General features: G+C 38.1%; 1 protein-coding gene across 1 annotated transcript in view; it reads left to right on the top strand.

Moving 5' to 3' along the window:
* The window catches only part of GALNT18 (polypeptide N-acetylgalactosaminyltransferase 18), a 449,516-nt gene that overhangs the window by 362,286 nt on the left and 59,237 nt on the right, over positions 1–27,993 (top strand). The window contains exons 7-9 of the mRNA XM_051966111.1: positions 1,979–2,164; positions 6,883–7,020; positions 14,822–14,917. Of these exons, the coding sequence (XP_051822071.1) occupies positions 1,979–2,164; positions 6,883–7,020; positions 14,822–14,917 (420 nt within the window). The remainder of the gene's footprint in view (positions 1–1,978; positions 2,165–6,882; positions 7,021–14,821; positions 14,918–27,993) is intronic.

The following is a 27,993-nucleotide window of genomic DNA, read 5'->3' as shown; positions in this document are numbered from 1 at the left end:
AGGCTCCCAGCACAACAAAAAGAACCAGTGTGGAGTGACAGAAAGATATTTGGCTTCAGAGAATATCTTTAAAGTCCCAGGTCTTTTATTAGCTTGGGGCAAGTTCAGTAAAATTAACAAGCATTTATTAAGCACCTACTATGTTCCAGGCTTTAGGGATATTAAAAAGGAATAATAAAATCCCTGCTCTCAAGGAACTTATAATCTAATGGAAGGCATCTTTACTTCCTTTGGTTTCTTTTTTTCTGCTGTATTTGTATTCTCCTTGCCTAGCCTAGGAGCTGGAATACAGTAGATGGAGATAAGTATTTATTTGCTTGATTTGTGTTTTGTCTCCCCTTTCAGACTGCAAATTCCTTGAGGGCAGGGGCTATCTCTGCCTTTCTTCATATCTTCATAGTGTCTAATACACAGTAGGCAATTTTAATCAATAAGCATTTATGAAGAGCCTACTATGTGCCAAATGCTATGCTAAAAATGAAATGAAAGACAGTACTTGCCTCATTAAGTGACTGCTGATCACTCACTGATCCATTAATCTTGGACAAGTCAGCCAATTTCTGTGGGCCTCAAATCTACAAAATGAGAGTGCTAATAACTGTTCACATTTCTCAGAGCTCTGAGATCTGCAAGGACCTTATCTCACAATTTCAAAAGGAAAGTAATTCAAATATATGTGTTCTCATTTTATATATGGGGAAACTAAGACTCAGAAAAAAAGGAATGGCTTGCCCTACTTTCAGGATATCTGAGTAATTGAAGGCACGCGAGAGGATGTTGACAGAATGAGGGTCTAGTTCTGTTCCTGAGACTTACTAAGGGAACTTAGGGAGTTCCTCCCTCTTTCGAGGCTTCTAATTTCTTTTCAGTGAGATGACAGATTGGACAAGATGACATCTAAGGTCCTTGCAGGAGTATGGCAGAGGCACCTCCAGCATCACCCCAGCATCTCTGACAAGTAGTTCTGGTTGTACCATGAACTACTAAGCATGCAGAGCATTAGGGAACTATGGTTTCTGTCTCTAGTATCAGGAACCTTGCTAGCTCTCACCAGGATATTTCCTGCTTGAGATCAGTGGAAATGGAAATGAAGCATTTCTCAGTTGGTTATGGGGATAATGAGCTCAAGAGATGAAGTGACCTGGCTTCCTAGGGGGCTGGGAAAGTGACTAATTGTAAAACAGAAAGTGCTAACATGCAAAATATTTTGCACATCTTGTGAGACATCCCTATCTTCATGATTCTGGCCTGGGAAACTCAGAAGGAAGAAGAAGAAATCTAACTGACAGGCTCCAGTGGAAAATCCAATAGGTTCATACAGAGTTTGGGGATTTGAATTATCTGTGTGAACTTTCTTAGCCTTATCTATAGCATGAATGGGTTGGACGTGGTGACCTTTCAGGTCCCTTTTCAATCTCCATATGTGACTCTATGACATTTGACAAGTCAGTTAGCATCTCTGGTCCTCAGTTTCCTTAACTGTAAAATAAGGAGATTGAAATAGAGGGCCTGAAAAATTTTCTTTTCTCTATGAATCCAGAAGTCCAGGACCCTATGGTTTCTATAATTTATTTGTTGGTACAAGGTGATATTATACAGTGGGAAGGAGGAGTCCTGGCTTTGGAATCAAGAGAGCTTCCTTCATGTTCAGACTCTGTCATCATTTTACTGTGTGATATACGGCAAGTCCCTCTCTGAGCCTTTCTCTCCCTATCAGTAGGTTTGAGCCTCTCTCCATGGTCCTAGCCAGCTCCTCTCCCCATTCTAATCTCTCCAGTTGGGTGTTTTCTCTCCCTTGTTAGAAGTCCCTTTCATGACCCTTGTCTGGACTTCTTTCATCCCCTCCTATGGGATTATAAGTTCCATGAGCGTAAGGACCAGGTGTGAACTTTGTGTCTCTCCCAGAGATCTGGGCACAAGATGCTCTCCATTAATGTCTGCTGGATTCAACTGAGTTGCATTGGTCCTCTCCCTGCAGGTGTGGCAGTGTGGTGGGAGTGTGGAGGTCCTGCCCTGCTCCAGAATAGCCCACATTGAACGAGCTCACAAGCCCTACACTGAGGACCTCACGGCCCACGTCCGCAGAAATGCTCTGAGGGTGGCGGAAGTCTGGATGGATGAATTTAAGAGCCATGTTTATATGGCGTGGAATATACCCTTAGAGGTAGGTCATTCCCCGTGGATTCTAAGATGCTCAAGGTTCTGGTAGAGACAAATATGGTGGTTTATACAGCTTATCTAGCAGCCATGGCAGCCAACCAGAAAAAATCTTGAAAATTTAAAGGAAGGAGCAGGAGGCCCAGGATATCCTGTTTAACGAGGGCTGGTAGTTTTCTCTCTTGATTTCAGTGTCCTTGTTTGAGAATTAAGGGGAATGTATTAAATGTGGAAGGTCCTTCCCAGGTATGATATTTTATGACTAAAAATTAAAAAACACTAAATTTAAAGAGTTCTGTGATCTATAAGAAAAGAGGAATTATCAAAATTCAAACAGTTCTAAATTTCCCAGTTGCCAGTAAATTCACACATCTTTGCTCACTAATTTGGATATAGACTTACAACCTGGGTTCAAGGCTCGTTCTCCAAAACTCACCACTTCCAGAGACTGGCACTGTAGTGTTTACAACAAATCCCATTAGGGTGTAAACTATATGTTTCTTTGGCTGGGTGAGAAATTCTTCCATTGGGACCCATCATGCAGAGTTGTGGATAAATTCAGCCATTTTCCTAGCAGGTGCTGAATCTTATAAAAGCTGATCTTATCTACCTCATCACAATATCTTCCCTGCTGGCATTCACTCATCAACTCATTCACTACCCTCTATTCTTTTCTCCACCAATACAAATGATCTCTGATCTTCTCCAGGTAGGAAAATCCACATGTGGGAATTTTGTCCACCAGCACAGAACACTCTCCATCCATGACTTAGGAGATAAATCCCCTAAGGTTTGTGGCTCAGAAAAGCTATGTGATTTAGCCAATAAGTTCCAGAAGAAAGATAGGGGAAACATAAACTTGTTAATTGATTAAAGAAAAATTAAAAACCTGTGAGGCGAGATCTATAAAAAAGTCTCAGAGGCAGGATTTTAATGCAGGTCTATACTGCAAGCCCTACATTGTATACTCTGTCATGTAGCTTCAATACACTAGATTCTAGAAAAAAACTAGGGAAAGAATAATGCTGTTAATGCATTATTTGTGTGTGTCCTTATATCCTTGGGGGGTGCCTAGTATAAGAATTACTGGTTTGGAAATGGGAAGACTCTTTAGATTTGACAGCAGTTTCCAGGCCCATTTTCAGAGCTTGCCCACTATTCCATTATTCCACATACACTATATATGTGATTTCAAATCTAACCCCTATTCTTCCTCCATTGAGCCATGGCTTTCCTTGAGAGGCCTGCAGTTTGACTGGAACAGGCTGTTGGGAGAACTATACATCTTTAATTTCCATAGAAAATGCTCGGTTTATAAACTCCACCAAACTTACATCTCATGAATCAAGATATAGATGAAGATGACAGGACAGGTAACAGTGTTTTAACCAGAAACAATCCTTGAGCTTTGTGCTAACCAATCGTGTGAGACTTCATCAGTTAGGAGAAGAGATTCATCCTCTACCCAGAGAAAATGAGGTAAATCCTGCTCAGGACTCTGGACAAAACATATTGATGAATCAGCTGCCAGAGTGAAACCTTGACAAATGGAATCTTTTCAAGAAAACAGTATCATACTCTAGGCTTAAAATTAGTGATGGCTGTCCATTCATAGGGCTTTAGTTCAGAATCCATTCTCTTGGATATTTCTTCAGCCTGCAAAAGAAAACTTTTGTCCCAGCCTAATGACTTTAACAAAGTCAATCTAATGATAACAAAAGCATCATTAATAAAGAATTTGGAAAACCATTGAGATCTGTTAGGAGAGTGACCTAGCTCCCCAGGTCCACTGAAAAGGATTGAGTCATACAATTTAGAGAATATCAGAGCTCAAAAGACCAATAGAGACCAATCCCTTCTTTCTACAAAAGACAGAGTGAGATCTAAGGAGTGGAAGCCAGTAAGTTCTGGATTTGGAATCCTGGGCTTTGGTTCAAATACTAGATATGCTTTAGTACTTTTGGCAAATCACTTAAGTTTTCTGGGCCTTATTTGAAAAAATGGAAGGAGTGTGGGATGACCTCTAAAAACCCAACCAGTACCAAATCCAGGCTCCTGTGAAAAGCTTTCTCTAGTTCATAAAACTAGTTGATAACAAATGGAGACTAGGACCAAACTTTTCATATTCTTTCTTTAGTCCCCTTTTTGCCAAACCCAATGCCTCTCCTTTTAGGATTCATTCATTCTTATATTCATTGATTTACAGTTGAAAAGGACCTAAAGGGCCCCATAATCCAGCCTTGTCATTTTATGAATGAGGAAAGTGATTCTCCAAAAGATTAACTGACTTGCCCAGTGTTACACAATATTACAGGTTGGATTTGAATTCAGTTCTAACTTCAGACAGCTAAGTGATACCATAGATAGAGTGCTAATTTCAAAATCTTAGGCAAGTCACTTAATCCTATTTGCCCCAATTTCCTCATCTGTAAAATGAACTGGAGAAGGAAAAGGCAAACCAGTTCAGTACTTTGCCAAGAAAATGCCAAAAGAGGTTATGAAGAATCTAATACAACTTAAATGATTAAACAACAACTTCTTAACTTCAAGTCAAGCTCTCACTTTCCCTTCATTCATTGTTATTCACTCAAAAAAAATTTAATAAGGAAGTGTTATGTGAAGAGCACATTTAGATAAGGTATGGTTCATGTCTTCTTGGAACTTCCAGACTATTAAATTGATAAGGCAAAGAGAGCTGTGATTTTATAGATCCATAAGAAAGCTGCAAAACAAAGTAGTACTGCATTTCTATAAAAATGAGAAGCAGAACAGTGGCTAATTTTCATGGGTACAAGGAGTTCTCTCTAACACTGAAATCTGATGTACAGAGGGGAGAAAAAAAAAAGCAAATTGTAGAACCAAAAATGAAACTGTTCCTCTCCTCAAGGTGCTTACACTTGACTTGAAAGGAAGAATACAAAATACAAATAAATGCAAACTAATGTCCTAATGGGGGAGTATTTAAAGAGAGACTGGTGGTGGTGGTGCTGGTAAGATCAGAACAGATTTTACTTCAATGGTATCACTTGAGCTACAAGGAAGTTAGAGATTCCAGTGAGTAGAGGTGATGAAGGACTTTATTTCATGGATGGAGGGAAGTAGAGGGAGGTAGAATGCTACATACAGGAAGCAGCAAGCAGGTCCATTTGTCTGGAATGTAAAGTGCATAAAAATGATAAATATACAGTAAATATGGAAAGCGAGGCTGAAGCCCAGTTGTCTTTAGTGGTAGCTATATTCCATCAAGTCTATGCACTGGAACTGATAGATTTCTAAAGAAGTCTTTACTCAATCTGTCATTTTAGCCCTATTGTCTCATAATAATAATAATAGCATTATTTATACACATGACCCCAAAATCTTAGGGTAGGTTTAAATTATGAATGCTTAAAACTGAACTAAAATTTTATATAAATTTATATGCATATACATACAAACACTTATATGATATAATAAAACGGTACCACGGATATATATTACATACATTTGTATATACATATATTGTCTTTGTGTATATATACATGTACGTGTGTATAATATACAAATGTGCATATATTTATATGCATATGTATACACATGGATGTGTTTGTTTAACAGTTACATTGTGGATTAAAAAGTTGGCTTCCAAACCAGACACATGATTTAAGTTCTTCCTATCACACATACTGGCTGAGTGACCTTAGATAAGTTTAACTTTTTCATGCTCTCCTGGCTACTCCCAAAGATTATAAATTTCAGAGAAAGTGTCAACTGTACATTAATTACATTAAAAAAAAAAAAGAAAAAGGTTGGTTTCCTCACCCAGGATTACCATGTATACACACATACACACACAGAGAGATTGTGTGTGTGTGTGTGTGTGTGTATGTAATGCTTATTTTATGATAACTCTATAGGTAATTGAAGGTCACAAAAAATAACTTATTACACTCCTCAACAACATTAGGACATACCAAGAAACACAAGGAGTACAATACTCTCATTCCATACACTATTGTTTACAATATTCTCCCCCCTACACTCGTGTTTACAATACTCTCCCCCCATCCACTCGTGTTTACAATACTCTCCCCCCATCCACTCGTGTTTACAATACTCTCCCCCCATACACTATTGTTTACAATACTCTCCCCCTATACACTCATGTTTACAATACTCTCCCCCCATATACTCGTGTTTACAATACTCTCCCCCCATACACTCATGTTTACAATACTCTCCCCCCATATACTTGTGTTTACAATACTCTCCCCCCATACATTCGTGTTTACAATACTCTCCCCCCATCCACTCGTGTTTACAATACTCTCCCCCCATCCACTCATGTTTACAATACTCTCCCCCCATACATTCGTGTTTACAATACTCTCCCCCATACACTCATGTTGACCCCCTTCCATGTCTCTTCTTTTCTAATAAGCCTTAGGAATTTCTACATCTCGGGGTTTAAATGATGACATTTAGTTTGTTACTTATCTAATTACAAGGAGGTTTCAATTTCAGCTACCATATAGGTAATTACTGCAGGACGGGGACCCCAAAGAATGTCAATGGCTTTAAATGACAATTACTAAGGCTGAGTAATATTGTCTGAAGCCTTTCTTTGGCAGCCAAGAGCTCAGACCAACACAACTATTTCTCAGGAGACCCCTGATAGGGGCTTACATCTCATGTGTGAATGGGAGAAGCTGCTCTTCAATAATGACTGCCTATCTACATGTACAGGATCCTGGAATTGATATTGGTGACATTTCTACAAGGAAAGCCCTGAGGAAAAAACTTCAATGTAAGACATTCCGATGGTACCTTGTCAGTGTATACCCAGAAATGAGGATGTACTCAGATATCATCGCATATGGAGTGGTAAGCACTCTATTTCTTTTCAAAAGTCTTTAAGAAATAATTGGATGTGATTTTTTTTATTTTAAAAAATTGGTTGTCTGTTTAAGGACAGAGGCAATGAGGGTGGTAGAAAGAATGGAAAATACTAGAGTCAGAAAACATTGAATTGAAATTGCAGCTCAAACCCTTATCTTTTATATTACTTTAGGCTAACCTTTGTGACTGTTCAATCTGTGTGACTCTATTTACTCTTTGGATCCTCGGTTTCCTCATCTGTGAAATGAGGTCAAAAAGCTCTAATTCTATTAAAATTATAGGAACATAGAATCTTAGCTTTAGAGCTGGAAAGGATTTTTTAAATCACCATATCCAAATCCCTCATTTCTTTTTTTATTATAGCTTTTTATTTACAAAACATATGCATGGATAATTTTTCAACACTGACCCTTGTAAAAACCTTCTGTTCCAGTTTTTCCCCTCCTTCCCCCCACCCCTTTCCCTAGATGGCAGGTATCAAACCCCTCATTTCACAGATGACAGACATGATACCAAAAGAGATTGAGTAATGCACCCAAGAGCATATCTAATAATTATCTAATAGAGCTGAGGAATTGAAACCCAGATTTTCCTGATTCCAATCCCATACTTTGCTTAATTAACAAATTAACAGGAATTCAAAGACAAAACTGGAGCTGATCCCATCCTCTGGAAACTTATACTCTAGTGAGGATAGGGGATGAATAAAAATGTAGCCAGGTAAATAAATAAATAATATATTCAAATTTAAATAAGATAATTTCAAGAAGAAGTGTTTCAGGTAGTAGGCGGCCCTAAACTGAGGTTGATGGAAACGAGATATTCTCAAAGATATATGATATAGTAATCTGATATCTATGTTTGCATCATAAACCCATATAAGAAATATAATATATAATCTATGTTGTTGTTGTTATAATATGATATCATGATGATGTTATATATATAATATAATATATGTTAATTATAATAATATATGACATCACTATAATACATAATATAATGTTATATATAACAACATATAATGATATATTATTATATGATACAAAATAATATATATTATAATATATAACACCATAATAGATTATATATTATTATATTATATTATATCTTATGGATATAATGACATAATTTTTAGTACATCTGACAAATGTGTATTTCCTTCAGTGCTTGACACAGGTCTCTACACATAGTGAACATTTAACAAATGTCTCTTGACTGGAATACATTGTAATAATAGCCTGTGCAACATACCAAGTATCATTGTTGCTAGGATCAGATCAGCTGGTGGAGGGAAAGTATTTTAAAGTTAACAAAATGCTGTAGAAATAAATTTTACTCTTAATGAGGACTTTCCATGTACAGAAAGGAAGGGCAGGTGCTCCTTGGAAAAGAACGTCTCAGCTCCTACTTTTCAAATTATTCTTTCCAGAGGCAGGGTTGGAACCCAGAAAGCCCAGTTTGGCTTTCAAGCCTCAAAGCTGTAGATTCTTCCTCTAGTTTCTCTTTGTTCTGCTTACAAAACTGCAATTCTTAACATATATTTGAGATTTTAAGAAGCTAGGCTGGCCTTTAGATCATTCTCCCCTGGAGTCCTAAGTGAAGTGTTTAGTATCGTCCCTCACTGGACCCCCTAGAAAGTGGGATTTCAGCCAGAAGGACAACTTGAGAACCCTGATGAGCTGGAGCTTTCAAAGGCCTTCAAGGCCCAGATAGATGGAGATAATGGTTCATGTAGTGTCCCAACCCCACTCTCCTAGTCTGATTACAGGACTGGATACTATCTTTCTGATCAGAGACCATCTAAATCCAACTCCTTTATTTTATGGATGAATTTCAAGAAGTTTATTGACTTGTCCAAAATCATATTGATCATAAATAGCAAAGTTAGGACTTAAAATAAGCTCCTCTGACATACCCACTCCAGAGATATTTTGTTCTCAGAGTATATCTCACTATCTCTGTTTTTCCCATATATCCACTTCCTTTGCCTGTTCTCTAAGCCCTGATAAATGAAGAAGAGGGAGGCCTTTTTTTCTATCCCACTCCTTTCTCAGATGGCTACAATAGAATTGTACCATATTATTTTTGTGTTTTATAAAGAATCCTCTCCTTAAAAGCAAGAACTTCAGAATTTTATAAAGTGGTCAAGACATTTGGCTATTCCAAAAGAAAGGGAAGGTTCATGAGATTGTGGATGCAAATTTGGACAAGATTTTGGAACCTTTCCTTATTTTACAAATGGGGAAACTGAGGCCCAACTAAAGCCATAGAGGAGATAGGAAGATTCGGAACTCCTTTTCAGCTTTGTCTCTCTCATGCTTTGCACCCTGCCTAGCACACAATAGATACCTAATAAATAATTGTTGATTCCTCTGATTTCTAATAATTTACTTTCTGCTTCTCAAAACAGTTTTACACACACATACACATGTATAATGCATGTACATATGTATATGTACTATATATATATATATACATACACTATGTTTTTATACCTACAATACTAGAGTCACAATTCTAACTTTACTGGAGTATTAAAGGGCAGGTCTCCATTTGGGAGAACCTGAGCCCTAGCTGGAAATAGCCCATAACTCATCCCATTATTGTATAGCCAATCAGTAGCCACCCAGTTTTTACTTGTAGGTTGTCCAGTGAGGGGAACCACCATTTCCTGAACCATACCAATCCCTTTTTGACAGTCTCTAGTTGATTTTCTCACAAACTAAATGTGTGCTTTTCCAACCTCTTCTCCTTTGCTACTGGCTCTTCCTTCTAGGGTCAGACAGAAAAAAATACATAATCCATTTTTCATATAGTAATCCTTCAAAAGCTTGAAGCCTCCTATCATGTCCTCAGTTGTTATTTGGACTTTTAAGAAGTGCTTACAATGTGCCAAGCAATAAACTTAAGTTTAGTGTTATATATGATATGCTATAATATAAAAGCAAGCAAATATAATTATTTATATAATTAAATGATAATCAATATGACATGTATTATATATAATATATATTCTATAATATGATACAATATGAAGTAATGTAACATAAAAGCAAGCAAATATAATTATTTATATAATAATTAATTTTAATTAATTATTTTAAAAATAATTTAAATAATGTAATATAATAGAATTAATAGAATAGAATATAAAAGCAAGAAAAAAGAGAGATAGTCTCTGCAGTTGAGGAAATGGGGACATAAAATGGAACGGAAAAGTGAAGTGAAATGTGAAGGTCCCTATGGAGGTGTCATGGTAAAGACTCAGCCAAGTGCTGAGGAGAGAGGAATAAAGACATGGTTGGCTCAGACCTCATCCTCCAAGTGGCCATTCTGGGTAGAGCAGCCAGGCAGAGGGAAAGGCTGAAGGTCAAGGGGACTTCCAGTGTGAGCAGACCAATCTCTTCTAGAATGAAGAGGTTTCTAAGGCTTGTAGAGAATCTCCTGGGAGGATGAGCCACTTGGAGAGGGATGAAGGGATGAGTAGAGGAATATGACTTAGAAGAATAACTGTAGTGTAATAGAAAGATGGAGGGACAGCATGGGAGCTGGCCTTGAAATTAGGAAGCTCAGGTCAAGATATTTCCCCCCTCAGTCTGCTGGGCAATTCTTTAAACCTGTAAGTTACTGAGAAGGCGATAATCCACAATGAGAAAAGAGCATCTTCATCTGGAAGTTCTCTGTGCCAAAGAAATCCCTATTTTAAGGGTATTGAAGAGTTTTGGAGATGGAGTTGGGAAGGTTTCAAATCTCACCTCTGATACTTCCAGGCTGTGGGACCTTAGTCACATAAGCCTCAGTTTCCTTATCTGTAATATAAGGATACAATATTTGGTCCCTGGGAATTATGAGGTAAAGGACTTATGTGAACATCAGTTCTCATTTTTATTAACTCCAGAGGAGCCAGATTTTAAGAATATCTCAAAAGTCTTGACCAACAGTGATATTTTTAAAAATTTATAAGTCAAAGAAAACAGAGATAATACAATGACAAATTTTTTAAAGTAAATTATCGATCCAGTTGATGTACATATCCTTCTGGTAACACAAAAGGACCAGCCTACCCACCTATGGCCCTTTATAGTTCTTAACTACTTTGTCTACATCACCTCATTTAACTGGGAAAACAGACTTATGAGCTAGGGAAGATAATGTTTTCATTCTTTTACTGTGGAAAAATAAGACTTGAGAAACAAAGTGATTCTGCTTTATTAGAATGGATGCTTTTTGGGGTCAAGGACTGTCTGGATTTTTTTTTTTATTTCTACCTTCCAGAACTTGGGTCAGTGCATGGTGATCCATTGATCAATTAATTGACAAGCTCCTACTATGCATCAAGCACTATGTTGGTCATTGAGGGTAAAAAGACAGCATGAAATAATCCCTTCTCTCAAGGAACTTAGTATGAATAAATGAGCACTGATTGATTGACCCAAAATGATATAACAGATCAAAGGCAGATGAGGACTAACATTTGCCAGATCGGTGCTCTCTGGGAGGCCTGGGTTTTCCTAGGAATTATTTACAATTCAGTTTACAGTTGCAAGGCAAGGTCACCTATCTCTCCAGTTGACATTCCCAGATTGTTTTCCTCCAGATTTCCCTTCTACAAATAAACATTAGGCCTCCTTCTATTAAAAAAAAATTAAAAACACACATGGCTGGCACATTCTCAGTCTGGCCATGAGTTAGAAAGCAAACAAAATCTGTGAACAAGCAGCCTTTAAATCTGATCATTCCAGGTAAAGTGAGGGCAATGATAATAAAAAAAAAAGATGGATACAGGATTAAACAGACAGCCTTGCCATTAGCTACAGTCCTTTTCCACTAGCTACAATTCCTACTTTAGTATCATCACCCTCACTGAAAGTTTATTTTGAGTAACACAATATATATATATATATATATGTATATATATATATATATTACACATATATAAAAATAAATTTAAAAATAGTGTAATCAAACTTGGGCTTATCCATTAAGGTGCTCATTGCAGCATGGGGGCCCAGGTCTGGACCCTGGCTGATGCAGTGGGGAAGACACAAGAGCAGCAGTGACCTCATGGGATCACAGTGTGGAGCAGTATGTAGAGCTTCAAACTCAGAGCCTAGCTACATCCAAGCCCCATTTTTTTTCCATTTTATTGCTGTGTGACTGTGGACAAATCACTGTACCCCTTTTGACTTTAACTTTCCCTCCTGTTAAAAGGGGTGAATAATATATGCAATGTCTACATCCCAAAATTGCTTCAAACATAATTATGAATATGAAGCACTCTATCGATGTGAGCTATTATGATTATTAAAGATTATCTAACAGTGATGGGGGTGGTGGACAGCAATCCCAGCTAATGACAAATTATATGTTTCTATAGTTATGAATTGTTTATTACACATATCCATTAATGCAATGACGATTAGGGGAGAGCTTAATTAATAGCTTAATGATAGAGGATATTTTTCTTTGATGATTATGCTCCTCCCATCCCAAGGGAGTTACTATTATTAGTTCTCCATATTCTTTACTCTGCAAATTGGAGATGGTGCTGCTATAAACTTATGGAGAAAAAGAAGTCCAGGATAGGAGAATTTTCCCCGTCTTCCTTCCCATGTGTGGTCTGAGGAAGAGACCAGTGTAGTTTGTATCCCATTCTCCAAGCAAGTGCTATGTTTATTAGATGACAGGAGAATCATTACTCCCCAGGATACAGTTCTTACACAAGTCATGAAAAATGGATCAACCCAAGTGTCCCCAGAGTGAAATTTCATAAGGGGAGTAAAAAGATGAAGGAGAAGGGAGGGCAAATGGGCTGCAGGAAGTGAAAGGGGCATCGGTCAGCCAAACAAATGATGAGAATTTATTAAGTACCTACTATGTGCCAAGCAGTTTGCTAGAGAACTAAACCTTAGGAGACTCTGGCAGGAACATTTGTATATTCTGGGGAGATGTAAGAATGTGTGAATGAAAATAAATGAAAAAGCATTTATGGAGCAATTGTTATGTGCCAAGCACGTGATAGACACTAGAAACACCCCCCCGCCCCTCGCCAAAAAAGAGAGAGAGAGAGAGAAAGCAAAATAGGTTCTGCTCTCAAAGAACTCATATAATCTACTTGGTAAAATTACCCAAAAGCTCTGGGGAAGCTGAGTAACAAAGCAGATAGAGCACCAGTCCTAGAATCAGAAGGACCTGAATTCAAAGCCAGTCTTAGACACTACTAGCTGTGTGACCCTTGGCAAGTCACTTAACCTTGTTCACCTCAGTTTCTTCATCTATAAATGAGCTAGAGAAGGAAATGACAAAACACTCCAGGATTTTTGCCCCCAAAGCCCCAAATGTGGTCATGAAGAGTTGTATACAACTGAAAAACAACTGGTGGCAGTGGCTGAAAGTACTAAGGGGACAGTAGTGGACAAGGCTGAGAGGTCCTTAAGAAATAGCAATGGGGGACAGCAAGATAGCACAGTGGATAGAGCACTGCACCTGAATTCAAGGGCAGCCTTGGACAATGACTAGCTGTGTAACCCTAGGAAAGTCATTTTACCCCAACTGCCTGAGAGAAAAAGACTAAGAGAGAGAGACACAGAGAAAGAAAGAAAGAGAGAGAAACAGAGACAGAAAGAGAGAGAGAGAGAAATGGAAAGAGAAACAGAGAGTGAGAGAGAGAGAATGGGAGAGAAAGAGAGAGAGAGAGAAAGAGAGAGAGAGAGAGAGAGAGAGAGAGAGAGAGAGAGAGAGAGAGAGAGAAAGAGAGAGAGAAAGAGAAGTAGGAAGGGAAGCAAGGAGAGAAACAGGTAGGCAGACAGAAATAATGAAAGGGCAATGGAAAGAGTATTAATTTTGTGATTTGTTCTGCCATATACTACCTATGTGACCTTCATGGTATCACTTCCCTGATGTCATGATCCTCTTCAAGAATAAAAGACAAAGACTTTAAACAAATCACTTCCCTTCATTCAGTTTCCACCCGTTCATCTAACCCTAACTCTAACCCTAAATGTGCACATCCTAACCCTAACCTAGTTCTAAAAACTAGCCCTAATCCTAGTCTGGACAAGATGTGTTCTTGAACAGACAGCCTCCAAGATCACCTTCCAGCTCTAAACCTTTATGTGGAGCTGGGAAGCATTTTCCTAAGCAATTCTGACCCCCAGGCAGCTTCTCCTTCCTCCCGGGCTCCATGGTTTCATTTTTCCCCTAGCCAGAGGCAGTGGAGAATTTCCCCTTCCAGGCTCACTTTGTAAGACATGTCAGAACATTTGATAGAGCTGGAGAGGAAGTCAATGTGTCATAATGGAAAGAATCCTGCATTTGGAGTCAGAAAATCTGGGTTTGAATACCCAGAACCCCATCCATGCTACTGATTAGCTGTATATAATTATGTGGGCAAGTCCCCCTCCCTCTGTGAGCTGCAATTTGTTCTCCTGTAAAAATGCAGAGATGAGATCAGATTGCATCTACTGAGATTTCTAGTTCTGAATTCTATGATTTTATGAATCATACATCAGGCTATTTTCTTTTCTTCAGAGTAGTGCAGCCTTGGCCACTTAAGTTTCAATCTGCAGTTTATAATCTTGACTTTCTCTTTCAAACAGCAATTGTTTCTCCAAGACTTAGACCAACAGATTTCCTTAGCCTTTGGGAACCTCATGGTTTTATTATGGAAAATGAAAGTAATTTTCGTGGAATGCTACCTTTTCTTGCTTTACTATATTCTTCTTCTTATTATTTTTAATCCTTTTCTTCTCCCTCTTATGTATTTATTCTCTCTGTGTCCCAGCTGCAGAATTCCCTGAAGAGTGACTTATGTCTCGATCAAGGGCCAGATACCGAAAACGTCCCCATCATGTACTTGTGCCATGGCATGACTCCACAGGTAAGATGGATGGGCATTGCTGTGGCTGCTCAGGATATGAACCTGGGTACAGGAAAGGAATGGAGGTTGCCAATGGGGGAAGTAAGGGCAGTGGGCTAGGATGTCCTGCTTGCCAGTGGGCAAAAACAGCTAGCATCATTCTTCCATTCTTTGGCTGCGCATTGAGAATCAGGAAACATCCAGGGGGGCCAGGAAGGAAGGAGATAGTAGGATTTTGATAAAGAAATCTAAAAGTCATGAAGTCCCTGAGAGCAAGAGAATATGTCTGAGAAGAACCAAAGTTCTTTCCTGCCTCTGTGAGATTTGGTAAGTAGCATTATATGGGGTTCTGCCCTGTGGTTTTTATCCTTTGTTTTTTTTTTAAAGTAAGTTTGTGATTCTGTTGTTATAAAGATCTTCCACTTAAAAAGACTTGTGATTCCATTGTTATATAGATCTTTTATTTGTAGACTTGTGGTTCTATTTTTATAAAGATCTTCTGCTTATAAAGCTTTGTGAATTCCATTGTTATAAAGATTTTCTACTTATAGACTTGTGACTCTGTTGTTATAAAGATCTTCCACTTATAAACTTGTGATTCCATTTTTATAAAGATCTTCTACTTATAAAGACCTGTGAATTCCATTGTTATAAAGATTTTTTGCTTATAGACTTGTGATTCCATTGTTACAAAGATCTTCCACTTCTAAAGACTTCCTCTTCAAAGACAGAGCTGAACCTTTTCTTCATGTATGATCTTAGAGAGTTACCTGGTCAGGAGATATAAATGACTCTCTAGCCCAGGGTCACATAGTTTATTAGAACTTCTCCCTGATTCCTGATTCCAAAGCCAACTCTCCATTATGAAACACTATTTCTAATTATTTTATTCTCTCTAGCCCAGACTGGATGTATACATTTTGTATTTATTTATCTTTGCACATACTGTTTCCCTCTGGTAGAATGTAAGCCTCTTGAGACTTAAGTGTTTTTCATTCTGTCACAATCTCCAGAGCCTAACACAGTGTTGGCCAGTTGGAGTGTGTCCATTCCATAAATGTTTGTTCAGTTCCTGAAGAGGGTGGTGAGAACTCTCATTTGGGCTTCTTCAGCCATCACACTTGGGGACTATGACTTGATTTCACAGCAGAGAAAGCCCCTGTTCCTATTGAAGTTAAGTCATAAACATCCAGAGACCCTTGAGACACCTTTCCCAAAGAGAGTCCTAACTCAGTCTGATGTGATCACTGGGACCCCAGGGGAAAGAGCCAAATGCACCAATCAGAAAATACTTCCAAAGTATCTACAAATACTCAGTGCTCGATACCGGTCTCAGGCCTTTGCACGGCTGTCCAGAGCAACTTTAAAGCTTTGGTAATTAATCTCTGAATCCTGGATCAGTTAACTGTCTGGAGCCCTGGGGAGACGAGGTGTCCTGGGAAGTCCAAGCAAGAGCACTGCCCCGTGGAAATCTCGGAGTCACACAGAGCTGGAATCAGTTCCCAGCTCTGTCTCTCCAGGGATAGACACATGAAGGAGTGTTAGAAGCAGATAAGCATTAAAGCTGTCGGAGGTGGGAGCCCCCACTTCCCTTCATCCTCTCCCACTCCGAGTCCTCCTGGGACACCTTCATCTAGTCTTCACATGCTTGATGATTTTAGGGAGTTGTCTTCCCTCAAGGATTCTTTCTTTTTCCTCAGGTGTGGGCTGCTGGGATTTTCAGGAGAGAAAGACTTCACAGATTTCCTATGATTGTGTAATTCTATCTCCTAGGGGGCTCCGTTTTTGTAAGAAACTTTCTTCTCATCCTTTTAAGATGGTGGCAAACTTCTTTTATTCTATCTTCCTCAGAAGTATGACTTTACATGTGTGAGTATTTTCTCAGGTTGAGAGGATATTTATTTTTTTCTTTCTTCTATTTATTCCTTACCCCTTTGCTGAATAAGGGACTTTCCATTTCATAAAATTTAGAAATAGAAGGGACATCTGAGATCATCAACCAACCTTTTTATTTTCTAGCACCGAAAGTCCACAAAGAATAGATTTGACTGAGTGGACATTGACAGTAACAAAATGAAGGAATGAATCCAAGTTTTCTAGCCCTAAATTCATTTCTATTTCTGCTATAAATAAAAAAATGGCCTCTCTTGAAGAATCTCTTTAAACTACAAAGATGAAAAGAAAGCTAAAAGGATGTTTGAGATTACTTAGTCCAAACACTGACATGTCCTTAAAATCCTTCTCTTTAGGACCAATTTCTAGCTGCTGTTCTTCTCACCTGCATGAGCATCAACCCTCTCCACCCCATGTGCACCCTAGCCCATTACAATGGGCTATCCACCCGAAAATTAAGCAGCAGTCTCTGTTTCTATCCTCAGCAGCATCTTTATTCCATTCTATTCTGTCCCCATCTATATCCCCATCTCCATCCTAACCATCCCATCACTGGAACTCTCCCAACCCCATTTTCAAAGATATTTTCCCATCCAAATCCCATTCCCATTCCTATCTGTATCCCTCTTCTTTCTCAGCAAATCCCATCTCAGTCATTATCTCCATTCCGGGTCATCCCCATTTTTACCCCATTTTCTTCTCCAAGCAAATCTGTTACCTGGAGGTGGGTTGTTGCTATTGTCCAGTTATTTCAGTTATGTCTGATTCTTCTGATCCCATTGGAGGTTTTCTTAGTGAAGATACTGGAATGGTTTGTTATTTTCTTCTCCAGACCATTGTGTATTAGAGAGCTGCATCCCAGACCATCACAAGTCACCTTGACTTTTGTTCTCCCAGTGAACTTCAATGACTCTAAAAGAGAACACAATTCTGGTCATTTTGCTGAACTCTACCTTACTTAACTCCCATTTCAAACTATCACCCATCACATCCTGAAGTTCCTGGTCTTCTGAAAATGAAGGCTGGACACTGGCCCTCCTGACTTAGACCCATTACTCTATATATATCCATCATATAGTTTCTTTATTTTATTCCATTTCTTTTCCTTTCCCACTCAGAGGTCTAAAGTAAAGAGGTCCTGAGAATTTTCCTCTTAGAAAAGAAGCGTAAGGCCAGGACACAAGACATAAAGAAAGCTATTTTCTGAGCTACTTTTTATGTAGCTTCTCTTGAGAGGGGCTTTATCCACATGAATGACCACAGAAAGCCTCAGTCCAATGTCTGGTTCGGAGAGTTTATCATAATCCTGAAGCAAGTGGCAGTGGTGGTGCCTGAAAATACACCAGCTGGCCTTTTCCATGGCAGTTTTCATGGATATAGTGAAGCCACAGCAATGTTTGGCTCTTACTGAACCAGGATATTCCCTGACGGCCATCCTGGGCCTCCCTGGGGAGATTTACAAAATCCTGGGCCAAGAAGGAATGGCTCTGAAGAACTCAGCAGATTTTCATATTAGCTGTAGGCTCTTGATTAGACTGGTATGTGTTCCTTTTACAATTCTATGATACCTTCTACCAGTAATAAAAATAATAACTAATGTCTGTTTGGTTCTTTAATATTTTAAATGAACCTTATATATAATTTTATTTGAGTTTCAAAACAATCCTATGAGGAATATCCTATAGGGATTTTTTACTCCACTTTACAGATAAGGAAATTAAGATCAAAAAAGTTAAGTGAACTGGTATATATCCCAGAGATCATAAAAGAGGGGAAAGAACCTTCATGTGCAAAAATTTTTGCAGCAACTCTTTTCGTGGTGGCAAAAAAATTGGAAAATAAATAGATGCCCATCAAATGGGAAATGGCTGAATAAATTATGGTATATGAAGATAATAGAATATTATTACTCCATGAAAATGATGAACAATTTTAGATTTTAGATTTTAGAAATCTAAATTTTAAATTATTTTAGATTTTAGATTTTACTGGATTTTAGAAATACTGGAAAGATTTACATAAACTGATGCTGAGTGAAGTGAGTACTGTATACAGCAACAACAAGATCGTGATGATCAACTATGATAGACTTTGTTGTTCTGATCAATACAATGATCCAAGACAATCCCAATAAACTTAGGATGGAAAATAATATCTACATCCAGAGAGAGACCTATGAAGGCTGAATGTGAATCAATGAACATTATTTTCACTTTTTTCCTTCTTTTTCTTTCTTTCTCATGATTTTTCTCTCCCAACATGACTCATATGGAAATATGTTTAAAATTAATATACATGTAAAAAAGTGGGGAGGGTTAAATGACTTCCCTCTGCTCATATATATGAAATCAGGTATGAAAAGTGATATAAATTAGGTACAGAATTAAAAGGAGCCTCTTGGAATATCTAGTTTGACTAGGGGTGTGCTATATTCATCCTGATACTGGTTTGCAAGAGCTTACTGTTATATTTTCAGTACAGGCTTTAGATTTAAGAAAGTGGTGGAAAAAATGCTAAATAGTGCAGATTAAACTTAAAATTATAGCCAGCATACTCTTTTTTAAAGATCTGGTTGTTAGGGACAGCTAGGTGGGCACAGTAGATAGAGCACCACCCCTGAAGTCAGGAGGATCTGAGTTCAAATATGATCTCAGATACTTAAACTTCTTGACTGTGTGACCCTGTGCAAGTCACTTAACCCCAATTGCCTTAGTAATAATAATAATAATAATAATAATAATAATAATAATAATAATAAATAGAAGATCTGGTTGTTAGATATTTACCAGAACACCACTGAGATTGACCCACATTCTAAACAAGACTCCCCCCACTATAAAACATCCAACCAATGGTCATCCAGCTTTTATTTGAAGACTTCCAGTGAAGGGGGATCCAATTCCCCTTGAGGTAACTCATTCCTCTCTGACTCTCCCTTCCTTGGGAGATCAAGTCAAAATCTCCTTGAAAATAACTATCTTTCAAGTTATTTGGAGATAACTTTCATGTTCCCCAAAACATAACCTTTTTATATCATGGACTTCTTTGGCAGTCTGGTAAGACTCACGGATGACTTCTCAGAATAATGTCTTTAAATGTATAATACATAGAACTATAGAAGTAACTAATTATGTCTGAATAAAGTTGTCAATTTTTTTAGCTCACAAATCCCACATTGAGAACTATAGCCCTAAGACTTTTGTTCTCCAGATTAAACATATAGCAAGATTGAATGACCCTTCACCATCCTGGCTGCCCCTTTATGTAAGCCTTGGATACTATCAACATCCTTCCTAAAAGATGCTATCTAGGACTGAATATAATATATTAGATTAGGGGAAATTTTGGCAGGATCTCCATCTCCCTAGTTCTGAAAAGTCTTCTTTCAATACAAACCATGATCAACTCAGACTTTTCTGGCTGCTGAATAATGTTGTTGACTTATATTAACCTTGTAATTCAATGAAATATTCAGCTGTTTTCAGATAAGCTGATAAATAGTCCCATTTCTCTCTTATCTTCAATTTATGAAAATGATTTCTTAAAACTATATGGGACCCAAAATTGTCCAATCTACAAGAAAAACCACTGAGGCAGAGCTCCAAGTCAGTTGCATTTCATTAAAGGGATCACAGTCCCCTTCAATGAAGTGAATCTCAGATATTCCTCATGGTTTGAGATTCCTCCATTCCCCAGGGTCCTACTTTTATAGGTTTTGATATCCAAGCACTCCAAAGAAGCAAAGTAAAACAGAATCCCATTGGTTGATAGACTCTGACTCTGACTCTCCAAGAGATCCAGATATAATGGATTAGCATGTGTGGCCACAAGGTAGACAAGGTAAGTGTCATATCCACTCACTAAGTGGTCATAATATAGTCACCTCCCATGTTGGACAAGAACAGGTAGTCCGGAGGTGCAAAAATAAATTGAGGGACTTTCCATATCATTCTAAAGTTTCCTACCCACACTGGACTTGGTCATCAGCATTCTTGCAATTAGGCAAGTAAACTTCATAACTGCTTCTTCACAGCTCTAACATACAGAACTTACAATCACAATCCCAATGAAATCATATCAAACTAATTAATACTGATTGCAATAAAATAGGGGTCTAATTGATCATCTATCATATGCAAGTATAAAACTTTACATTTATTCCTATTATTTTTCACTTTATCGAATTCAGCTCAGAATTTTCCCCTATGACTATTATCTTGATTATTCATTAGAACAACAACAAATTTTTGTCATCTTAAGCATATAATAAGCTTGACAAATTTATTTATTTATCCAAGCCATTGATAAAAAAAAATATTGAACATATTAGGGCCAAGCACAAATCTCCAGAGCACTCCACTGGAGATTTTTTTTCAGGCTGATATCCAATATTTACTAAATTTTGAATCTATTGACTAAATTATTGAGTCTAGCCATTTGAGTTTTTAATACACCAACAAAAATATCCACATCATAATGTAGCTCTCATCTATCTTCTTTAGAAGAATAACATGTGAGTCTTTGTCATGTGTCCTATTATAACATAAGTATATATCTCTACTATTCCTCTAAACTATTGGCTTGGAAAAGCTGTCAAGAAAATCATTGAGATTAATGTTCCATGAACTCTATTTAATATCCTTTTGTACAAGTGTTTTAATCATCTTTTAAGTAATATGTTTTGTAAATGGCTCAGTGGATAGAGTCCCAGCCCTGAAGTCAGGAGGACCTGAGTTCAAATCTGGTCTCAGACCCTTAACACTCCCTAACTGTGTGACCCTGGGCAAGTCATTTAACCCCAATTGTCTCAGGAAAAAAAAGTAATATATTCTAAAATTTTCTCTAGAAATTATTTAAAGTCCACTGACCCATAGTTCCATGGTTTACAATCTATTATTTTCCCTCTTTTAGATGAGTGTTTTTATCTTACCTAGGCCAGTAGTGCAGAGGCCACTCATGGACCAGCTCAAACCCACCATGGATGGACAAAGAAGCTTTAACAAGCTTTAACTTGTTTCATTTTTAATCTGTAGTGGTTCATGTCTCCTTAGGCAAGCTTCTGTCTCTTTGCTTATAAGGATTTAATATATTGGTGTTAGATTTAGTGTGGACACTTAATCTCAGCTCTAGCCCTACAATGGCTTAGACATCCCAAACTCAAAAGATTCAACAGCTTCAGCCTCCCTAACAGCAGAGATAGTTTCTGAAACTTGGTGCATTTGCCTTTCTCCAATCCTATGGTTTCTCTCCATTTCTCCAGGATCTCCCCAAGAGGGCTGGCAAAAGCTCATCCATAACATTTCTTAGGTTCTTTCAGCACCTAAGGATGTAATTCATCTGGACCTGATAACGATTTCATCAAGAGTAGCTAGACACTGTTTTTTTTTTAAATCGTTGCTTTTCGCTATCATTATCTTCCTAATTATCTTAGATATCAATTCCCCATTAGCCATTTTTGTTCTCTCCTTTCCAGTTCAAAAATACTTCTCCTAGGAAGAAAAATTAGAAGCAAAATAAGTGTTGAATAGCTCTGCTTTCTCTCTATTATGCATTATCTTTGTCCCATTCGTTCTGAGCAATAGACTATCCCTTCTTTCATCTTCTTTCCCCCTCCCCCAGCAGAGCTTTTAAAATCCCTCTTGTTATTCTTAGCTCTCCTTGCTAGCCTCAGCTCATTCTGAGATTTAGCACTTCTGACAGGATTCTTACAGGACCATTCCAAGCTTTCATATTCATTCCATCTCTGTTTGTTGCCCTTGATTCCATCTTCTGTACTTGACTTTTAAAAATCTAAGTTTGGTGATGAATTCCCCATGTACCACAGCCGTCTCTTTAGACAACCTCTTCCCCTTCTTCCTCATCAGAATTATTTTCTTTGTGGCTTTAGAATTTCATTACTGACAATCTCATAGGCTGACTTTTTCCAATGAATGTTAGTCCATGGAATCCTTTCTTCGAACCCTTTCAAATATGCTCTCCAAAAATATCATGTGCCCATCAGACAACGTCTGGTTTTCTTGTCTTCTCTGTCATTCCAAGTTGGAGTAATCATTTTCCTCTAAGGTTCACATCATTTCCACCCACCCTCCTCCATCATTGGTGAAAGCTGTATTTAGAAGAGATAACCCCCCCTTGTTGGTTCCTCTAACTCTTGATAAATAGAATTATCATTAAAACAACATCAAGATATTATTAGTTGCTTTGCCTTTGGCACAGAGACAGAGGGAGAGATGGAGGAGGGATCCCTCCAGCCAAAGTATGATAATCAAAGTCCCATATCATTATGGTATCATCCTCTGTGCCAGGTTTGTGATATGTTCCTCAAATTCCCTGTCAGGTACTCTGAAAACAATCTCTTCTGTTTCTGCCCCTGTTCATCTTCACATAAATAAGGAACTAGAGTGTTTAGAACTTGAGAGATCTAGGAAAAGACTTTTGAAGAAAATGACTCTAAACTTGAGCCTTGAAGGGAACTTGAGATTCAAATTCCCTCAAGTTTCCTATCAGATACTCTGAAAACAACCACTTCTGTTTCTGTTAATTTTACACAAATAGGGAACTAGAGTGCTTAGAATTTGAGAGATCTAGGAAAAGACTTCTGAAGAAAATGGCCCTAGATCTGAGCCTTGAAGGAACTTGACGTTCCACCATATTTTCTGGATTTCCTTTCATGAGTTTATCTTCTTAATAGACAGAGCTTTTGACTCCTTTTTCTTCTTCTATTCTTTCTGAATGAAACAAAGCTTTTAAAAGTCATATTCCAGTGATGAATCTTACCTCACCAAGTCTCAGAGATATCCATGAGGTCCAATTTGTCTCCTTGTGTTATGAACACCATGTTTCCCAACACTAAACATTTGAAAGTATGGGTTTTATTATTTCTGATTATTTACTAAAATTGTGTCTATTATGAACTTTGGGGCATCCTCACTGCTGTTCTCTCCACATTATAGTTACCTTATTTTCATAGTACCTAAATTGGTGAAGAGCCAAAGGTGATTTTCTCCCTCTCCTTTCCTTGTCCCCTCCTTGAGGATGCTCTGGATTCATTTATATAGATGGTTCTTCAATGATCCCTGTTGGGATGGACTGGTGATTCTCACTCTCCCAAAGAGAGGGGTTCAGGGCTTTTTTCTTCACTCTAGGTTAACTCTGCAGCTAATTTTTTATTCTGTTTTATAAAGCATCTCATTTGCATTTCCTTTTAGCAGTAGAATAAACAGTAAGGCAAGGCTAGGCCTGGGATGACAGGCTTGTCAGTTCAATGGGAGATGGATCACAGCCTGCAGCCACCCAGGGAAGGTTCTAATGACTGTATTCAACCTCCCTAGATGTGGCCCCCTCACCCCTATTTGCTCAGCATGTCCATGATGGCCCTGACACTGCTGTCACTGCCCTATCATTGAGAACACAGGCATTTGGCTTAGAACTCCCCATGGATCAGTAGCACATCCAAACTTTGTATGTGGGTTTGGAAAATGGGAGGTTTATGGTACTTCTCTATAAAATGCCTCAGGATTGGTTACTTCCATCTGTCAACCAAAACAGAACAGAGAATGCCTTAGGCTCATGTACCAGAATTCAGGTTTTCTTCCTGGTTTTTTTCTTGGAAGCCAGAGTCAGATGAACACTTCTCCAGCACTTTGTCATCCAGCAAACTAAGACAGGATGAGAGAGAAGTGGATTCGCTCAACATTCATTCAACAAGCACTTGTTACATATCTATTATGTTCCAGGCAAGAGAGAGACCTGAATTGTATTTCGGACATTGCAAAGCTTTTTTTACTGACCCCAAACTTCCAGTGAAAGAAGAGACCCATCTTTTCAATTCTAATATTTTACTAGTGTTGCCATGTAGCAACAAAAAAGGGAAACACTAATGCCTTTGAAGAACTAGAGAGAAGGATCAAATGAAGGGCAAAGGAGAGGTTTATGGGATGGATGAAAACAAGAGTAAATGTCATGGCTAAATAATTGTATGATTGGAAGAGGAGATAGCCTAGTATGTGAGTAGGGGGACTCATGATATTGGGAGAAAGCAAGGAAGATCTCTAGTGAGTGTGGGTGGACCTTTTGTGTCAATTTAAGAATCACACAAGTTGGACAGACATACATATATTGTGATCAGAATAATTGGAGTGAATTCTTCAATTAATTAGTATTTAAGTATGTATCAAGCACTGGGGCAATTGCTAGAAATGAGAAGAAAAATAAATTGTACAATGGCTGCTCCTAAGGAACTTATACTCTATTAGACAGAAATAGCACAGATACAGTAAGGTAAATACACTAGAATTGTCAAGTAGGTGCTTAGAACTTGAGAGATCTAGGAAAAGATTTCTGAAGAAAATGGCCCTAGAACTGAGCCTTGAAGGGAACTTGAGATTCCCCAGATAAAAGTGAGGAGAGAAAGCACATCAGACATGTGGAATGGTCTGTGCTAAAGCTTAAGGGTAGGAGATGGAATGTCTTGTAGGGAAAGAGTAAGAAGGCCAGTCAAGCTAAAGAATTATGAATTCCCACTATGAAGATAGAATGAACTTTGGAATTCAAGCAAAATAGTTTATCTTAGACACAGTAGATAGCCCTGGAACTTTTTGAACCAGAAGTAATATGTTCACTAGGAATTTTAATTTGGTATCTATATGGAGGATAGATTGGAGAAGGGAGAGACTAAAAGAGATTAGAAAGTTATTTCACTAGTCCAAGGAAAAGGTAATGGGGTCATTCAAAGTGAAAACTGTGTGAGTGGAAGGAGAGAAACCCAATAAATGTTGTGGAGATAGAATAAATAAGAATTGGCAAATTAATGGATAAAGGGGAAGGGAAGTAGAAGAATGATGGATAGTTTTTTTGTTATGACCTTGGGTGACTGGAAAGATATTGACATCCTCAGTAGAAACAGAAAAGTTAGGAAAAGACAAGAATTTTGAAGAAAAGATATTGAGTTCAGTTTTGTACATGTAGAATTTGAGAAGATTTATGCAACTTCCAGACTAGAATTCAGTAGAAAGTTAGGATTATATGCAAATATTTGTAAATTAATCTTAAATTTAAAAGGCATTTTTTCCTCTCCTTCACACACACACACACACACACACACAGAGAGAGAGAGAGAGACAGAGAGAGACAGAGAGAACTTTTATAAGAAATATACATAATAAAGCAAAACAAATTTCTGAACTGACCACGTTCAAAAATGTATGTCTCATTTTGTATCTTGAATCCATCACTCCTCTGTCAGGAGGTGGGTAGCATTCATCATGCATGACTTTCTGAAACCATGATTGGTCATTACATTGCTCAGAGTTCATAAATCTTTCAAAATCCTATTTCTTTATGCTGTTGTTATTGTATAAATTGGGCAGCTAAGCGGTACAGTATATAGACCATCAGCCCTGGAATAAGGGGGACCTGAGTTTAAGTGTGACCTCAGATACCTTCCTAACTACTTGACCCTGGGTAAGTCATTTAACCCTTTGTGCTTTGATTTCCTTCTTTGTAAAATGAGCTGGAGAAGGAAATGTCAAACTTCTCCAGTATCTTTGCAAAAAAAAATCATTTATGGGCCCCAAAGGGTCAGACAAAGTTGAAATGACTGAACAATTATATAAAATGTCCTCTTGGTTCTGCTCAGTTTTGCTGTGTCAGTCCATGAAGGTTTTCCTAGGTTTCTCTGCTTCCTTTAGCATCTCTTTTGGCACAATAGTATTCTGTCATATCAATAGGCTATAATTTCTTCAGCCATTCACTAACTGATGGGTACCCCTTTCGCTTCTAGGTTTTTGCCACCACATAAAAGAGCTGCTATATGAATTTTTTGCGTATGATAGCTCTTTTTCTTCTTCCTTGGATTAAGTTGTTTTAATCACATCCTATCCTTTTGGGGATTTCTGGGCAAAGATACTGATTTGTCCATTTCCTTCTCCAACTCATTCTACAGATGAGGAAACTGAGGGTGAAGTGACTTGCCCAGGTCACACAAATAGTAAATGTGTGAAGTCAGATAAACTCAGGTCCTCCTGATTTCAGAGCCAGCATCCCACAATACCATGTAGTTGGATCTTGGGACTAGATAGGTAAAGCTGGAAACCATTCACATAGAGATCGTTACACAGAATGGGAAGAGAGCCCAAGAAGAATCCTTGGACATACTCATGCATAGGATTTAGAGAGGGTGAGCATGAATGATAATTTGGCAGAGAACAGCATGCAAAGAACGCTTGGGTTTGGAAAGAGAAAGAAAAAAGTATTTTCTCTATGCATTTATACATACCAAGTTATTTCCCATACACAGAATCCCTAGGCAATAAAACAATAATCCCAATAAAAAAAGCATTTGTTAAATGGACCAAAAGCCTACTTTGAGGAGTAATCCAATCTACTCTGAGCTGGGAAGTCCTTTTCCCATACTTTGTGCATTTAATTACTGTCCATTTGTATAAGGGTGCACTTATTCAGGGGAAATACAGGTATAGTTTCATCCAAGGGCACTTTGTTAGGGGAGCTCATTGCCTGTGTGTGACATGGACTAGGTAACGTGGTCTACCCTTTGTCCCTAGTTGGACCAAGAGAATAAAAAATTTGTTTTTTCTTTGTATATAATAATTAGTGTGATAATTTAAAGTTACAGGGGTCCTCGAACTTTTTAAATAGGGGGCCAGTTCACCGTCCCTCATACTGTTGGAGGGTCAGACTATAGTAAAAACTTTGTTTTGTGGGCCTTTAAATAAAGAAACTTCATAGTCCTGGGTGAGGGGGATAATCATCCTCAGCTGCCATATCTGGCCCACGGGCTGTAGTTTGAGGACCCCGTAAGTCTTTAAGTCTTAAACTCTCTGGGCCCTACTTGCCTGGATCTGTAAAATGGGAATATTGAGTAGATGACCTTCAAGATCCAATCAAGTTCTAGACATGGAATCCTATAAAGCCACAGTCAATACCAGTAAATTGCTGGCCCTGTCATGGAAACAAGCTCTCAGAGCCTGAGTAGGAGTATTTTGATGTTGGGATATCACCAGTAGAAAGAAGTTTCAATATAGAATACATTAATGGAGGGGGGCAGCTCCTTAGTAACTTATAGTCCTAGAGAGTCTCTTGGAATTATTGAGAACTTAAATGAGTGGTCCAAGGTCACACAGCTAGCCCAGGTATTCCTGACTCCAAGGCTTGCCTTTTTTCTACAATATTATACCACGGGAAGG

This window comes from Antechinus flavipes, chromosome 6 (assembly GCF_016432865.1).
Source record: "Antechinus flavipes isolate AdamAnt ecotype Samford, QLD, Australia chromosome 6, AdamAnt_v2, whole genome shotgun sequence".
Lineage (NCBI taxonomy): Eukaryota > Metazoa > Chordata > Mammalia > Dasyuromorphia > Dasyuridae > Antechinus > Antechinus flavipes.
Note: the sequence above shows the minus strand (reverse complement) of the source record. Positions and strands in the feature narration are given on the sequence as shown.